The sequence below is a fragment of the Paramisgurnus dabryanus genome, chromosome 1 (genome assembly GCF_030506205.2).
Source record: "Paramisgurnus dabryanus chromosome 1, PD_genome_1.1, whole genome shotgun sequence".
NCBI lineage: Eukaryota > Metazoa > Chordata > Actinopteri > Cypriniformes > Cobitidae > Paramisgurnus > Paramisgurnus dabryanus.
Window position 1 is genome coordinate 56,571,358 of NC_133337.1, and position 13,457 is coordinate 56,584,814.

Here is a 13,457-nt window from a genome sequence, read left to right on the forward strand (position 1 = left end):
CTGACACCAGAGTTTTACACTGTCAGCGTGGCCTCACAGGTAATAACACACTGTCAGAGTTTAACCTCTCATGAGATCCTGTTACTAAAGCCAGACATACACACACTCTGCTCTGCATCCCAGTGGACTCACTGCTGCCGGTTTAGGAGACTTAAGTGTGCTGTTTCGCTGTGATCAAGGGTATTGTTCTGGAAATTTATGTCTGGGCTCCTCTGTCCTGCTCTGAAAATACTGTAGTCCCTCACATCTCCTTCTTTATTTGCCCCTGTAATAAGTGTTTGTATTATAAAAGAGAGTATTTACTTACCCTCATTTGATTTGAACCCCAATTGTCTTTCTTTGTTTTTTACAACCCAAATGAAGAAGTGTTGTTCTGGGTTTTCTGGTTAATATGGGAGTGGATGGTGACCACCTGTTCAAGCTTCAGAAAGACACAAAAGTGTTAAACAAGTAACTCTACTCGACCTGTGCTGTGTATTTAAGTATACTGAAGGCATACAAAAGGGTTAAGTGACAATCCCACTAAAATATAGGGATGCACCGAATCCAGATTTTTTGGCTTCGGCCGAATACCGAATACATTGTTTAAGATTCGGCCGAATCCGAAACCGAATACTGAATCCTACTCGTATCCTTATTCCATTACAGGGCTCACAAAATTTCAAAATCCCTGGTAGCCTTTTGGGCAGGCACTCTTCAGTTTTTGGAAGCCCGAAATTTTGCCAATACAAAGCCAATAGGGCCTCTAACCACAATGTTTAATCTGCTATTCTTGTTATTGTTTTGATGCTGTTGTTTTTTTAACAAACAAAAAAAATGGATTTCCATGTAAACCAACTTTTCCTGCTCATCCACACACCAGATATACTCACCATTTAAAAAGTGGTTCAGTGGGTCACAGAACTCACAGTTTGGATCATCCAGTTAGAGATTGGATAATTTTTTCGATCAGAAAAACAGGGGCTACTGTCACTTTAAGAGCGATTCTGCACAGAGTCACTCTCTTCACTGCCCGTACAATCTATATCACTTTAAAGCTTGCTGCAAGAGATTTAATTTTCTTACGTGAGGATAGTAATGACTGACAGGATGAAGTTGGAGGATTTGCACAAAAATCCATGACAAATCAGTACGGATTGCTTCCTGTACTGCGGCTTCGCCCGATCGCGAAAGTGAAAGTAAAACTCGAGCGCGCGCTCAAACGCAATTTAAATACCCAATGCCTGAATTTCATGCACCACAATTACCCATTCAAATCTGTGTGAGAATACATAAGCATTTAAATATATTTTTTCCTCCCTATAAGTCAAGATAGCCCGAAGGGCAGGGCGGGGATGCATTTTGATAGCCCGACTGCAAAGCACAATGAAAGGATGCGGTGCGATGCGCTAGTTTTTTCAGGTGCGTCCACGAAATGCCCCTAAAGCTCACTGAAAAAAAACACTTATCTCCACGTCAGCACCTGATGTGTGTAATCAACGGCCGCTTAGGGTTCGGTTCGGTGGAAAAAAAATCTAAGATTCGGCTGAACTCGAACCTCGTCAAAAAGCCCAGTATTCGGCCGAATCCTGGATTCGGTGCATCCCTACTAAAATATAATCCATTATTTGATAAAAGCTTTGACTTATCTCGGTCACCATTCACTCCCATAGTAATCTGAAAACCCTGTGTTTGGGTTCTAAAGAACAAAGAAATATTTTTTGGGGGGTTAAAATGACGTTAGGGTTTTTGTTGTTTTAATTCAATATGACAAAGCTTCTGTTTTTGAGCAAACTATCCCTTTAACAAAACAACAGAATATTAAAATTACAACATAAATGTACAGTAGGGGTTAGCGGGCACAACATTTGCGTGCACAAACGCTTTTTGGTTTTGTCTCAATCATGATTTTTTGATATTTTTTTAGTTTGATTAATTATATTTTTACCCAAGCAACACACACATCTCTGCCACAAATGATTGCAGTTTGTTTCTATTGCTTACCATTATTGGACAATTAAACAACATGACAAAAGTGCAAACGTTACAACTCACCCCATAGATGGGGTTAATTGTAACAAGCAGGGGGTTAGTTGTAACACTGGCTTAAAATTAAGTTTGCAGGCAAATGTTTCAATACTATTTTGTCTATTTACTTGAAGTGGATATTGTTTATATATCTGTCTATAATAGACAGGTATCCACAGTGTATTCATTCATCCAGCCCTTTTCTAACAATAGTTCAATTATAAATGTCTAAATATGTGAGAAAAAGCAGCACAATTATGACAAAACATTTTTTTTATAAATGACCCAGTCTGTAAAAACCATACTACAGTTTCAAAATCAAAATCTGAGATAATGAGCATCAAAGTCTGATTTTAGCCATTCATTTCATTATGATTTCAATCTTTGACGTGACCTTATTTAATCAATATTAAAGATATAAACAAAAATAAATTTTTGATAAGACAGGCACATTTTTTGGCAATCATTAGTGTGTAGCCTATTTAAAACAAAGGCAAGAATTAGGCTAGCAGTTTTCATATTGTTATTGCTGAGGGGTTAGTTGTAACATAGCGTTACAACTAACCCCGCTGGGTAAAAATATTTTCAAGCCTACCAAAAAGGTTGTTAAAAGCTGCAGACATATTTCAAAATGATGTTTTGTTTTAGTCATGAAGACACTGATTAATATGACATAGCATTGGATTTGGTATCTTACACACACAACCTAGAAACCTAGCCTAACCAACTTTTGGCAGCGTGAAAACAATTTGAGAAAAACAAAACGCTCAACCCTGTAAATGTAAATGGTCCGTGTTAAAACTAATTTCACATTTGTTTTTCCCCATGCACCCCTTCTGTACATAAAAAGCCTATTAGACAGCCTTAGGAAAGTTTATGGTGTAAAATGTATTTAAATAATATCAGTTCAAAATATAAAAAAGCTGAATTTGCTGAAACTCTTGCAGTGAAAAGTAAAATTGAAATAAAACAACCAAATTAATTTAAAACAAAAAACAAAACATATAAATAATACATAAAACAATTCTGTATTACCCTTTACATAATGCGTTTTCCGTACTGTTTCTCATGTATATTCAACTGTGGGATTTACATTAATGCTTTTGGCAGACAGAACTTACAATGCATTGAAAGGTAAACATTATATTAAACCTATTATTTTTGCACTGCTAATGCAATGGTCTTGCAATTGAGCTACAGTGAGCCGTTATAAGTAACTTACTTTAATCTTCAAATATATAACACGTGTGAACATTATTGGGTCCAACAAGGGCAAAACTTACACAGATGCACATAACTCACAGATGCTTTCTGTTGTTTCAGGTATACATTAGGATCTTGGACAATGAGTGGAATGTGTATCGGCGCTATGCTGAGTTCAGGGTACTGCACAATCACCTGCGGTCGCAATTCCCACAGGTCGACAACTTCAATTTCCCACCTAAAAAAGCCATCGGCAACAAGGTATGTACAGCTGTTTATCTATGTAATGGAAGGTTTCTCTTTCTGCATCTAATACCTCAACCTTCTGTTGGCATCTGAATTCAATATCCAGTCAATTTAGCGGTGTTCATTTAAGAAACCAACCCAATTCCGTGGGAAAATGTAACTTTTTTCACGAGGTAGTGAATCACTCGTACAAAGTGAATCAGACAAAACATTCAATAGAGAGAAAATACAAGAAGCACCACCCCTAAACCCAACATCACTGGGGCAAAAGTTGATTTGTAAAAATTGTTTGCATGCAATCTTATGAATTTATACAAAATAGCCAACTTGTAAAATAGTTAGGGATTGATCTCAGAGAGATACAGGAGAACAAAATGGCAAAATAATGGCTGATATGTTCACAAAAGGCCTTTTTAGATCAATTGCTACTTTGAAAATGACCTTCAGAGGATTTTGAGAAATTGTCATGTTGGAACTACGAATTTAAAGTAGCTTAATAGCTGCTGCTTTGACATTTTCTGAAGAGAGCACTCAAATTCATCCTTAAAATTTCCCATAACAGTTTCCTGACCTGCAGAACTACATCACACGAATATGCATTGATATGTGGAGCTTTGGAAGCAATTTTCTTATCTACAGTCCAATACCAATCACAACCAATCTTTCCACTCAGAGATTTTTACTGCAATGTTATCGACAGATTTCCCACCTGAGGCTGATGCGCTCTGAGACTGCTGAGTGGTGTGTATTAGTACCCCAATGCCTTTGCTATGGTACCGTTTCACGTAGTTCTGTTCTGCCCCTGTGCCCATCAGTATCATCAGCGGGGCAGCCCTGTATGTGCTAATATGATGGTCCACTCTCACAGGACTCTTGATGCCCACCTGTCCTTTCATTTTCCTCCTCTTTGCCTCTGTTCACCCAGGGCCAGAAAATTGGTTTGTGGCAGTGCTACCTCTTCCTGTCTGTGATTATGAGAGTATGCCAGCCAGAGCCAGTGGCCCCTGAGCAACCCTTCAAAGGTAGACTTTTTAGAGCGTGAAAGGCAGACCTGATTTACCTGGACCTAGACAGACATTGCCATCCTGCCTCCCGCCTTAAGGACAGCCAATCAAAAGAGTCAATCAACCCCAGGTCTGCCGTGAAGACAGCATGCTTTGTAGATGCTCTAAGCATATTAGGTTTAGAGTATCACAGCCAGTAGTTCGTCTCAACTTCAAAAACAGACATCGCACATGGTTTTCAACATCAAGGAGTTGAAAACAGCTGAGGAACGGTCAATTAGGAGAATACACTGCGGGAGTTTTTTGTCTTACCTGAAGTTTCTTATTCTTCTTGACCATAAGACTATACTGATCTCTCTGGAAAGTGTTTGATCTGTTGTTTTATTATTGTGCTGATTCGACGACCTCTTACCGCTATATCGAACCACTCTCTCATGTAGTCTCATGTAGAGATAAAAAACATTTAGGGCCAGATTTACTAACATCTTGTGCTAGCGCAAACCATATTTTTGGCATTAAATAGTGACTGTTGGGATTTACTTTAAAGAAGACGCATTATTATTAATGAATAATAAGCGTTGAAAAGGTGTTGTCTAGTTATTTTTGCGACTGAACTTATTGCATATGCATTTCTAGGAGTTTACCTTTTAGACACAAAATTTATGGGAGGAGATTATTTAAATGATTCACACAACACGATTTACTAATTATTATTTAATGCGGAAATAAAGCATGTCTTAAATAATTTTGCGCTTGAAATGTCTGCAATTGTTGCAGATAGGAGGAGGCATAGCAGAGATCAGAGAGCGTGTGGTACAAGGCAGAGGATTTTTTCAACACATAACAGTTTATTTGGAATGCCAGAGGAACGTATCATTAAAAAATATTGTTTGCCAAGCCATGTTATTTTTTATTTGCTGGAGAAATAAGGCTATATCCACACGAAGCCGGTGCATTCCCTATCCGATCATTTTTTTCCTTGTTCTAAAAAAATAATCCGTAAACACGAAACCACTGAAACCGACTGAAAGCGGTGTAGTATATATGCCGGACCAGTATGGGGCGCTGTAATTCTGCCACAGATATACACTATACACGCAGAAGAAGACTTTGAGCATGCTCATAGCCAACGTATGGTGTTGTCCATTATCGCTTGTTGGTCACCACAATTGCATAGAAGCAATAGATTTTGCTGTAATAAAGCTAGTAGGCTTTAATAGCTTCTGTAGCACGAACACAATCACGTAATCTGCCGTTATTGTTGTTGCTGTTACGTGTGGCGCTTCCGACACGTGATGTGATGACGTTTTCGCTTCACAAAATATACGGATTGGCTGTACAGACGAAACCGCAAGGGTGTCGGTTTCAGATTTATCCACTTTAGGACCCGGTTTCAAAAAATAGCGGATTCATTCTCCCAAAACGCCGGATCCGTGTGGATGAAACGCCAATACGATAACAAATTTATACGTATACAGTGATACGCGTCTCCGTGTGGACAGCCCCTAAAAGAGGAGTCACTTGGAGAAGTCACACAATACCAAATGTTTCAAAACTTATTTTTTTGTCCTCCAGTTCTTTACAGTTTTCTATGGCTTTGTTAGCTCGGATTTCACACCCCGAATTTTTAGCTGTGCTATCCATGGTGCTGAACCCAAGCGCATCAGGCGTTGATAGATCACTCGCACCTGAGGACCATCGGCTCTGCTTATTTGGGGCCCCTGAACACATTTGCGCTGCTCTTAGTAGATCGCGTTGGTCATTATGGAAATCAGTTGTTGCGCCTGTGTTATTTCATTTGTGCCTTTTAAGTAAATAACCCGCAGATATTACCACTCCCATCAACGTTTTTCTTGTGCTAATTTGCCCCGTTTAGTAAATATGTCCCTTAATCTGCAGTGTGGTTTAGGGGTGGTTTCCCGGACAGGGATTAGTTTATGCCAGGACTAGACCTTAGTTTTATTAGGAAATATAACTAGTGCCTTAATAAAAACATTACTTGTAAATGTCAGTGCAAGTTGTTTTCAGTTTGAATAGCTCTTACATTTATTTTAGTCTAGGATTAGTCTAATCCCTGTCCGGGAAACCGCCCTATAGTGCTTCTGCTGATCTCATGTTGAGTACCTAGAGAGTAGAATTGTGTCCTTCATATCTCCGAAGAATTTGTAGTTTTATCAGATTTATAAAAGACTGATCAGCTGTACCGCTACTTTCCGAAAAAAGCAGAGCTCCTGGAGGCATACCGTAGGCGGAGCCTAATTCCAGCGTTAGACAAACACATTTGTGTCCGGTTAAAGTGCCCATATAAGGACTTCGACTGTACTGTAAAATGCACTTGGCACAGAAGTACTCCATCATACGTCTTAATGGTTCTTTGAACCTTGGCCATGTTTAGCATGAGGAATCAAACTCTTTAACTGTGTTAATAAATCAGAATGCATGAAATACCATTAGACCTTCCCTTTAATGACATGCAGTGACATGATGAGTGACACCATGCAGAACTAGATGACCTAAGTATTTTGATAGAGATGACAGAAAGAGGGGCATATTTAAAGAAGTCAAACAAAAAAATATTGTCAAATATTTTGTTTACAAAAGTTTGAAGAACAGCAGAAAATTTGCTTTAATGCAAATATGTAACTGTTTGTCTGTTAATCTTACACCGCAAAAGATACAGTATGGACAGATTTTTAAATTGCAATTATTCACATGACAAGTAATCCTCAGCCAAAACGTCATGATCTTGACAGGCTTATGCACGGTCTACATATTGTTTCGTTGTGCTGATGTGGAGAAACCACGCACCTGTCTCTCTGTTCCTGTTTCTCAGTGCCGAGAGCTACTAACTGCTTTCTGCTGAAGTTTCGGCAGGAACTTTGACATGCAAATTTAACTGGAGTGTGGAAGCCCCGAGGGCTCCGTTAGAACAAGAAAGCAGGGGAAAAAAGACTGCGTGGAGAGCGGTCTTTTATATCGAAATGACGACAGCAGTGGAGGTTTGATGGCGACAGCACTTTTGTTGGTAATCATCAGCCCATTGAGATTAGCTGCCATGTAGTCGGTAATTCAGTTATTTTTATGCTGATGCTTGGTGGCGTTTCGTAACAACGGTGCTCGGCTCTTTTTTTCATGATACGCACCATTGCGCATATCTGATACTTCTCAGTCCTTAACAGAGCTGTGAGTTGGGTCATTGTGTCCTCAGACAGGTTCAGACATTGTGGTTGGATCCACTTAAGTGGGTAACCTAAAGGTCATCTGGCTTCTGTACATTTAATAAGTTGGTGATAAATATATATAAACACGTGAATACATGTTCATGCTTATTTTGATTAATATGAGATCTTTTTTCCACACACTAAATAAATGTTGGGTTGTATCTGCAAGATATAAACAATTTCTGGGATTAATTTACTTCTGTTAATACACATTTTGCAGACGTTTTTTCCAAACGGTAGCGTTGCGCCGTGCCGTTCTAAACAAATCGAACACATTGTTTTCTATGAGTATACGCACACCGCGCCGCCTCAGGAAGTTGCTCAAATCCCTGTCGTGCCACACAGCGCCACTCACATAGTTTAACATTAAATATCATCATATTTGTCCCAAATCATTAACGATTAACATTGGCTGCTAACGTATATTTAGCATTTTGAATTAGATGCCATCTGACAAAGCTCACACTATTTAATGTGCACTTGCAGTTTAAGATACCTCCGAGTTGTCCTAGACGCAACCGGTGTGTGATCCCCTTTACAGTGGAGGTTGTGGTAGGGAACTACCACTATATTTCCACATTGGAAATTTGATTACCCATTTCATCAGTTTTTGTATTAAACTGAACATAATTTATGTAAGGGATTGTATCACAGAAATAAGCAGAGGGTCTTGTATCACACTGAAGGGACTCATTTTGCAATAACAACCTACTGCCTGTACATTATCCTGCTTATTATACGACTATTTACCTCATAAGTAAGGTACGGAGCATCAAAAATTCATTTGAAATATTTTATTAGCTCATTTTGAAAGAATACAGACCTTCCGTGAAGAAACCACGCTTACTTTCATTTTTAAGATAAGACAAAATGTTCAAATATCACAAATACAGTATTTGGTTTAATCATTTGTAAATATAATTTCATATATGTTATTAAAAGACATATTTATATTTATTTTGGGTAATATTGAACTGTACCTGTCAAAATGATTTGCAGCATCCAGGTTACCGTGTATTGTTAGTTGTGAGCGGTAGTTATCTGAAAAGCACAAACCTTGGAATGTCGCTGGCCAATCAGAATCAAGCATTTTAGAGAGCCGTGTAATAATTACATACAACTTGTTCAAAACTTGGGCAACGTAGAAAATTTAAAGTAATGAAATTTAACCACAATTTTTGTTTTTCCTAGTAGCCTCCACAAATAATATTACTGTAACTACAATAAGAATAGGTGTTCATATTATTTTGTCCACCTCATGTACTTTGTTTTAAGCAGATCTCTGCAGCAAGATTAGATTGCAAATAAATTACTCATACCATAGTTTTATTACTCTGTCTGATTTTGCATCTTTATTTTATCACATTCAGATTTTTATGTCTATATTATTCTAGAAAAAATGCGATAAGCCTTATGTTTTGACAGATGTTGTTTATATAGTGCAAAGGAGCTTTGTACATGAATGTATCAAAGACTGAAACAGACTGGAATATGTAGATAATAACTGTCTGTCGCTTTTATTTATGATGTTGTTATTGTCATTTTTTTGTTATGCCATGTGATTGTTTGGAGCTGAAGTTTTATTGTCCGTTTTTGGTTATAATTTTAATAGGGTTTGTGTGAATGGTTCTAGAGCCCAAATTATCATCCACCAGTCGTGAAGCATGTCTAATGTACTCTAGATTTGCAGTTTTGTGCTGCTTCAAATCCATAAAAATCCATAAAAAATTCCAGCTCTTTTTACAAAAAACAAACATTAACTCCAGAAAGTGCATGTACTTTATACTATGTAGTTTCCAGCCCAAATGTGCTCTCTTTCTGGCTTTCATCACAGTGTTTTTGATGTCTCTTGGTCTTGAGAGTCCCTCCTGTAATCTTGCCTGAGCTAAAAGTTGATTTTGGACTGTGTAGCAGAACTGTGTTCCCCTCAGACCCAAATCTGGGACACTAGTAACACTGGCTACAGTAATGATGGGAAATGTTAATAGCGCCTTGGTTTGGGAGACCCTTTCAGACTCTTTGAAAGTATGTGCTCCTGATCTTTTGTATGTGCGGAAATTAATGGGCTTGCCTTGCTTTCTAAATGAAAGAAGCGCGACTCAAGGCCTGTTTTTATAGAGCCTGAATTACTTTCTTCTACACATTTTCCCCCTTTTGGTGAATCAACTGATTCCTCGGCAGCATTAAATGTTTGTTTAGTTTGATGTTAAAGAATCAGATTTGTACTTTTTGTGAAAAACAAATCAGGCTGGTGTGTAAACGGCTCTGTATTCTGACCCCTAAATATTAATGTACTAGGTTTCTTGTGTTCCATGAGTTACATATTCAGGATTTTGTGTCCCTTTAAGTTACTTTAACATCTTACAATTTTTGTCACAAATCTTGGAATATGTATTTAAATTTCTTGTTGTCTCTGCCTTGACTGTATCGGGGCATGTCAGGGCCTTCGGTGCTGAGCCATACTGACAGCTCCTAAACAGCTGATTTGTCAGAGGCTCACCGGGCAAACACGCTAAACGCTCCCCAGCCTTCCCATCAAATGTGCTCAGACTACCAAAGTTGCGCTGAACCAAGCCAAGCACAGGAGAAATAATGATATCAAAGAGAGGCGACTGTCAGCACACCAGTCAAACTGTCACCTCACGAGCTTCTCAGCTATGCTTTATATTTTTATGCTTTCTGGATCAAAGTACAGATTTTGAGGTGGGGAATTTTGCATAATTTTAAAGATGAACAGATTTTAAGACGGGTGCACATTGTACTTTTTTTTGGCCACAATTTTTTGTTGACATTCTGTGTTGCTGTCGTGCAGTGTAGCTGTTCCAATGATGGACAGATGAGAGTCAATGCTGCTTTTGATGATTGGGACCAAGAATGACTATGAAGTGTATTGTACAGTGTGACACAGAAGATTGCTGATGTTGTACGGTGTGCTATGCATTTTACTGTGAGATCTGACAAGCAACGTTTCAGTGTGTAGCTGGTTTTAGATGGTAATGAGAGATCCTGTTACAAACTATATATCTGTATATATATTTTGGGCTAAACCACATGGGAAATTTATATATATTTACATTTAATGCAGCTATAGGCATGTTTTTTTATCATTTGGGCCCCTGGTGTATACTATAGATTATCAAGATCCACATTTTGCTCATGTTGTTCATTATGTTTCTGGTCTTCAGGGAAGAATAACAGACCTCTGAAAATCTTCGTGACCCACATATACCAAGCATTTATTACAATGATTAAAAACTTTTTTTGGTGCAGTGTCAGATATTTGCCTCAGCTGGGTGCCGCAGATGTAGAGAGAGGGGATACTGTACTACATAGCCAAAGGCCAGAATGCCATTGGAGATTCAGAAGTGCTTTGAGTGAGAACTTGATCAAGATATGGGATAGTTTAAAGAGACAGGACGACTCTTACTGATGCTTCGCTACTAGTGTTTCTTAAAATGATAAAACAGAGTCTCAATTCATTTAAATTCAATTTTATTTATATAGCGCTTTTCACAATTGTTAGTTGTTTTAAAGCAGCTTTACATTAATAGATGCAGGAGAAAACACAGAAAAATTTATGGACCACATAAGCAGCACAATACAGGGGCAAAGATTAAACTGTACGAGTGAGCGTAGTAATAATGTAATATATAGAAGAGGGTGCTAAATTAAGCCAATGTCAGATGACTCCCCAGGGATTAAAAAACCTACTAGGAGATTTTAGTCAGGAGGGAAAAAATCTTAGTAAGGGAAAAAACCCTTCAGATAAAGCCAGGCACAGCTGATTCTACACTCACCTAAAGGATTATTAGGAACACCTGTTAAATTTCTCATTATTGCAATTATCTTATCAACCAATCACATGACAGTTGCTTCAATGCATTTAGGGTTGTGGTCCTGGTAAAGAAAATCTCCTGAACTCTAATCTGAATGTCAGGATGGGAAAGAAAGGTAATTTAAGCAATTTTGAGCGTGGCATGGTTGTTGGTGCCAGACGGGCCGGTCTGAGTATTTCACAATCTGCTCAGTTACTGGGATTTTCACGCACAACCATTTTTAGGGTTTACAAAGAATGGTGTGAATAAAAGGGAAAAACATCCAGTATGCGGCAGTCCTGTGGTGAAAATGCCTTGTTGATGCTAGAGATCAGAGGAGAATGGGTCGACTGATTAAAGCTGAGAGAAGAGCAACTTTGACTGAAATAACCAACCGAGGTAGGCAGAAAAGCATTTTGAAGCCACAACACGCACAACCTTGAGGCGGATGGGCTACAACATCAGAAGACCCCACCGGGTACCACTCATCACCACTACAAATAGGAAAAAGAGGCTACAATTTGGCCAAAATTGGACAGTTGAAGACTGTCAGAATGACATGCGAACATGGATCCATCATGCATTGTTACCACTGTGCAGGCTGGTGGTGGTGGTGTAATGGTGCGGGGGATTTTTTTCTTGGCACACTTTAGGCCCCTTAGTGCCAATTGGGCATCATTTAAATGCCACAGCCTACCTGAGCATTGTTTCTGACCATGTCCATCCCTTTATGACCACCATGTAACCATCCTCTGATGGCTACTTCCAACAGGATAATGCACCATGTCACAAAGCTCAAATCATTTCAAATTGGTTTCTTGAACATGACAATGAGTTCACTGTACTAAAATGCCCCCCACAGTCACCAGATCTCAACCCAATAGAGCATCTTTGGGATGTAGGGGAACGGGAGCTTAGTGCCCTGGATGTGCATCCCACAAATCTCCATCAACTAACAATAGCTATCCTATAAATATGGGCCAACATTTCTAAATAATGCTTTCAGGAATTAAGGCAGTTCTGAAGGCGAAAGGGGGTCAAACAAAGTATTATTATGGTGTTCCTAATAACCCTTTAGGTGAGTGTATAGAGGATATACTATACAGTTGTTTTCAGTTGGGACAGCTCTTACATTTATTTTAGGCTCGGACTAGTCTTATCCATGTCCGGGAAACCGCCCCATTATGTTCTGCGTGTTTCTTGATACAGGTAAAACCACATTAGACTCGACGCATTAGACTCTTTTTGCAGCGAACAGTACATTCAAACTGATTCACAGACCAATTTAAAATGTTTGGCCTGTTTGTATACAATATTTTTCATACCCTTAATATTTCCCCAGCATGGGTTAAAAAACCCCCAGCATTTTTGTGTTAAGGTCCTTAAAAGGTTCTTCACAGCGATCCACAAAAGAACAATTTTTGGTTCCTCAAAGAACCATTCAGTCAAAGGATTTTTGGATGTAAAGAGTGTTTATGTAATGATTCAGAAATGTTTCTTCTATGGCATCATGAAGCATGTTTATTTTTAAGAATATAGAGAGGTTCTTCAAACTTCTCTTTCTGTGTTCCCCAAAGAAAAAACGAAACAGAATACAGGTTTAAAACCATTCGAGTTTTCATACACTGTCAGAAAAAATGGTCACAATTTGTGCACCACATGTCACTGGGGCTATACTCTCTCAAAAAGCTCAGCTTTGTACCCCAAGAGTTCATATTAGTACCTCAGAGTTACAGTATGTCACAAAAGTAAGTACACCCCTTACATTTCAGCAAATATTTTCGTATATCTTCTCAACGGACAATACTATAAAATAAAATTAGAATATATTTTAGAGTAGTCAATGTGCTGCTTGTATAGCAGTATAGATTTGCTGTCCTTTGAAATAACTGAACATACAGCCATTAATGTCAAAATACTGTAGATGGCAACAAAAGTGAGAACACCCTAAGTGATAATAG

The 13,457-nt window shown here is 38.5% G+C and overlaps 1 protein-coding gene across 1 annotated transcript in view; it reads left to right on the forward strand.

Annotated features, from left to right (window-relative positions):
• Positions 1 to 13,457, forward strand: part of snx29 (sorting nexin 29) — a 145,430-nt gene that overhangs the window by 117,067 nt on the left and 14,906 nt on the right. Inside the window, exon 19 of the mRNA XM_065242487.1 lies at positions 3,331 to 3,471. Within this exon, the coding sequence (XP_065098559.1) occupies positions 3,331 to 3,471 (141 nt within the window). The remainder of the gene's footprint in view (positions 1 to 3,330; positions 3,472 to 13,457) is intronic.